The 5,155-nt window shown below is 36.8% G+C and overlaps 1 protein-coding gene across 1 annotated transcript; it reads left to right on the top strand.

Moving 5' to 3' along the window:
* The first annotated feature begins 3,706 nt into the window (after positions 1-3,706).
* LOC133796304 (secreted RxLR effector protein 161-like) lies at positions 3,707-4,654 on the top strand. Its single transcript, XM_062233774.1, has 2 exons — positions 3,707-3,841; positions 4,211-4,654. Exons 1-2 carry the CDS (start codon positions 3,707-3,709, stop codon positions 4,652-4,654), a joined length of 579 nt encoding a protein of 192 aa, XP_062089758.1.
* The last annotated feature ends 501 nt before the right edge of the window (positions 4,655-5,155 follow it).

Consider the following 5,155-nt stretch of genomic DNA (forward strand, 5'->3'; position numbering starts at 1 on the left):
ATATCCCTTTCTAACTAGACCTCAAGGGCTTACTTGTCCTTTCACTGGTTTACAATTCTACCACCTCTCCAACAAAACTTGTTACTCTCTATGGTTACTAACAGTTACACAGGTTACCAAAACACCAGTTACCACTATCTAGCTTTCTAGGACCGTCTCGGCACGTGCATCACATTGAAATCACCACATCCACGTGGTACAAATCACATATCATAATTATCACATAACATACTACACATAGTCATATAACATGCTTAAAATCATAACCATGCATCTAAATCATTAAAATCACACATAATTCCCATTATGCCCTCCAGGCACACTAATCAAGGCCCTTAAGCCTAATTAGTGAATTTGGGTCGTTACAATGACACACTGTAGTGTGATATAAATCTCGTCTCTTATAATTTAGGTGCCACCCTATATATAAGATATTGATCTGTTTTTTTTATTTACCCCATATTGACTTATATATTCTCTCTTAAAATTCAAATTTGGTTTCAGATTTTCTTAAGGGTATCTAATATTTTAAATAGATTAATTGAAACAAAATATCGCCAAAGTGATCACTTTTGTGTAGATTAATTTAATTAAAATATTAAGATAATTGTATGTATGTAATTCATGCGTTTATTAACGGACCCAAAGGTGAGTTAGTATTGGCCCGAATTTCATGTATACCTGTGGTGATAAATGTGTGACAATTATATGGTATTTTGTGCGAGCAATATGTTAGTCCAAAGATTGCATATTGTTTGACATGACTTGTTGTTAATGTTTGATCGCTACAACAAGAGTATCGCTTATAGTTAATATTATTGTCCAAAGACTTGATATTGATGTTATATTTGGTATCTTGAGATGGGATTAACCATTATTTGAATTTATTATTTTATATGGATTCTTATGTGAGCTTGTTTTTTTGTTATTTTGTTATATATTCAGTTAATTCATCTACTCCTGCCACAATAACTGCCAACATTAACTCTATTCCCATGCTTAATGGGACAAATTTCAAGAATTGGAAATGGAAATTACTTGTAAACCTTGGTTGCATGGAATTAGACTATGCATTAAGGCAAGAACAACCTTCACCTCTTACTGCAGAAAGCACTCCTGATGAAAAGATGGAGTTTGAGAGATGGGATCGTTCTAATCGCATGAGTCTCATGATCATGCAACAATGCATTCCAGAAGCCTTCGGAGGCACAGAATCTGAAGAGATCACTAAGGCCAAGGATTTCCTCGATGCAATTGAAAAACGTTTCGCTAGAAATGATAAGGCTGAAATGACTTCACTTCTGGCTTCCTTGATGTCCATGAAGTATAAGGGTCGAGGAAATGTTAGGGAGTACATTATGGAAATGTACCAAATTGCTTCAAAACTTAAGGCATTTAAGATCGAGCTTTCTGAGGATTTGCTTGTTCTTATGGTTTTGATATCGCTTCCTGCACAGTTTAACTGTCAAAGGGAGAAATGGACTCTAAATGAGCTCATTCTCACTGTGTGCAAGAGGAAGAAAGATTGAAGCAAGATAAAACTGAAAGTGCTCATTTGGCTAGTGCCTCTAAAGATAAGGGCAAGAAAAGGAAATTTGAGAATGAAGCTGCTAAGGGTCCAGTCCAAAAGAAACAACAGAAGGATTCAGATGGTTGTTTCTTTTGTAACAAGCCTCAACATGTGAAGAAAAATTGTACCAAGTATCATGCATGGCGTGTAAAGAAAGGTATGATTCTTACGTTAGTCTGTTTTGAGGTTAATTTAGCTTCTGTACCTAGAAACACTTGGTGGATAGATTATGGTGCTACTACTCACATAAGTGTTTCTATGCAGGGTTGACTGAGCTACCGAAAGCCAAGTGATGGTGAAAGACACATCTTCGTGGGCGATGGAAAATCGGTGGAAGTGGAAGCAATTGGGCATTTTAGGTTGTTGTTAGGAACTGGTTTTTATTTGGATTTGAAAGACACTTTTGTTGTACCGTCTTTTAGACGGAATTTAGTTTCTGTTTCTTTGTTGGACAAATTGGGATATTGTTGTTCTTTTGGAAACAATCAGTTTAGTTTGTCTTTAAATTCAAATGTTGTTGGAAGTGGTTATTTGAATGCTTATGACAACCTTTATTTATTAGAAACAATTGTATCCTATAATGAAACCTTGCATGTGGAATCACGTGGTACTAAACGCAAATTAAATAAAGCAAATTCAGTGTCATTATGGCATAAATGCTTAGGTCACATCTCAAAAGGTAGAATTGAGGGTCTTGTGTCTGATGACATTTTAGAGTCTCTTGACTTCACAGACTTTGATGTTTGTGTAGATTGCATCAAGGGAAAACAGACCAAAACCAAGAGATTAGGTGCCAACAGAGCTTCAGATGTCTTAGAATTGATTCATACAGATATTTGTGGGCCATTCCCTACGGCATCTTGGAATGGTCAACAATATTTTATATCATTCATAGACGATTACTCACCTTATGGGTATCTATATCTCATTCATGAAAAATCTCAATCTGTGGACGTGTGCAAATCTTATAAAGCTGAAGTTGAGAATCAACTCAACAAAAGGATTAAAAACGTCAGATCTGATTGTGGTGGTGAGTACTATGGTAGATATGATGGCTCAGGCGAACAACGTCTAGGACTGTTTGCTAAATTCCTAGAGGAATGTGGTATTGTCCCACAATACACCATGCTAGGCTTACCTAGCATGAATGGTGTTGCTGAAAGACGAAATAGGGCTCTTAAGGATATGGTAAGGAGTATGATTGCTCATTCTACTTTACCTGAGTCCCTCTGGGGAGAAGCTTTAAAGACATCAACTTACATTCTGAATCGAGTACCAACTAAAGCAGTTGCAAAAACACCTTATGATCTTTGGACAGGTCGAAAGCCTAGTCTAAAACACTTTTCACATTTGGGGATGTCCAGCTGAAGCAAGGCCTTATAAGCCACATGAAAAGAAATTGGACTCCAAAACAGTGAGCAACTGCTTTATTGGTTATTCTGAGCGATCTAGGGGCTATAAGTTTTATGATCCCACAATTAGAAATATTTTTGAGACGGGAACTGCAACATTTTTTGAGGATGTTGAGTTTGGGGGGAGAAATAAGGTAAGAGACATTGCTTTTGAGGAGGAATTGAATTCAAACCCAATTTCTACTATCACTTTTGACAATATTCAGGTTCCTACACCTATCATTCATCAAGAAGTGAATCCAGAACCTCAACAAGACAATGTTGAACAAACCCCTATTCCAAATGAGGAAATTGTTCCAGAAGAACAAACTCAACAACCTCAAGAACCAGTGTCATTAAGGAGGTCCACGAGAGAAAGGAGAAGTGCTATTTCGGATGATTATATTATATTTCTCCAAGAACATGAGGATGACAATGGAATGATGGAAGATGACCCAATCAACTTTCATCAGGCCGTGAAAAGTTCTAACTCTCAAAATTGGATTGAAGCAATGAATGAAGAGTATAAGTCTATGCAAGACAATAAAGTTTTGGAGCTTGTCCCATTACCAGAAGGAAGAAACTAATTGGTTGCAAATGGATTTTTAAGACAAAACGGGATTCAAAAGGTAATGTGGAAAGGTATAAAGCTCGTCTTGTAGCAAAAGGATGTACTCAAAAGGAAGGGATTGACTTTAAGGAGACCTTTTCTCCAGTTTCATCAAATGACTCTTTTAGGACAATCATGGCACTTGTTGCACATTATGATTTAGAGCTTCATCAAATGGATGTGAAAATAGCATTTCTCAATGGAAACATTAATGAAACAATATATATGATGCAGCCTGAAAACTTTGTGTCAAGAGACCCAAAGAAGATGGTTTGCAAATTGACCAAATCCATTTATGGGCTCAAACAAGCTTCCCGTCAATGGTACCACAAATTTCATCAAGTGATCCTCTCGTTTGGTTTTGAGATGAATGTTATTGATGATTGTGTGTATCACAAGTTCAGTGGGAGTAAACATGTTTTCGTGGTTTTGTATGTTGATGACATACTGCTTCCCACAAATGATATAGGCATGTTGCACGAAACCAAGAGATTTCTGTTAAGAAATTTTGAGATGAAAGATCTTGGTGACGCCTCTTTTGTTTTAGGAATTCAAATACATCGAGATCGTTCTTGGGGTATTCTTGGGTTATCACAAAAGAGCTATATTGATAAAGTGCTTAAAATATTTGGCATGCAGAACTGCAAACCAGGTGATACCCCTGTCGTTAAAGGAGACAAATTTAGTCTTAAGCAATGCCCTAAAGGAAGCCTCGAAGTTCAAGAAATGCAAAAGATTCCTTATGCTTCAGCTGTTGGGAGTCTAATGTATGCTCAAGTTTGTACGCGTCCAGATATTGCGTACATTGTTGGAGTATTAGGCAGATACTTAAGCAATCCAGGAATTGATTATTGGAAAGCAGCCAAAAAGGTTATGAGATATTTGAAGAAAACAAGAGATTACATGCTCACATATAGGAGGTCAGATCACTTTGAGATCATTGGGTATTCTGACTCCGACTTTGCAGGATGCCAAGATAGTAGGAGATCCACTTCAGGCTACATATATCTGTTGGGTGGTGGAGCTATGTCATGGAGAAGTGCAAAACAAACACTCATAGCTTCATCCACTATGGCAGCATAATTTGTTGCATGTTATGAGGCATCCAACCATGGTATATGGCTGAGGAACTTTGTCACCGGGCTGCGCATTCTAGATGGAATAGAAAGACCACTTAAGTTGTATTGTGACAATAAATCAGCCGTATTGTATTCCAACAACAACAGGAGCTCGACAAAGTCAAAACACATTGACATCAAGTTCCTTGTTGTGAAAGAAAGGGTGCAGAATGGACATATTTGTATAGAACACTTAGGTACAAACTCCATGATTGCAGACCCCCTTACAAAGGGTTTGCCACCCAAGGTCGTTCATGAGCACATTGCTCATATGGGTGTTTTAGAGTATGATGATATCTAGATTCAGTGGGAGTTTATCTTTATTATTCTTTATGTTTTATATTTGTTTCATGAAATTTGTATATTTGGATATTTTTTCTGATCAGAAATTAAGTTATTCAGTTTATTTTACTTTACACATTTAAGCTAAAGTTTTGATCTCCATAAAGTAAAATAGGACCAAATG

This window comes from Humulus lupulus, chromosome 8, assembly GCF_963169125.1.
Source record: "Humulus lupulus chromosome 8, drHumLupu1.1, whole genome shotgun sequence".
Lineage (NCBI taxonomy): Eukaryota > Viridiplantae > Streptophyta > Magnoliopsida > Rosales > Cannabaceae > Humulus > Humulus lupulus.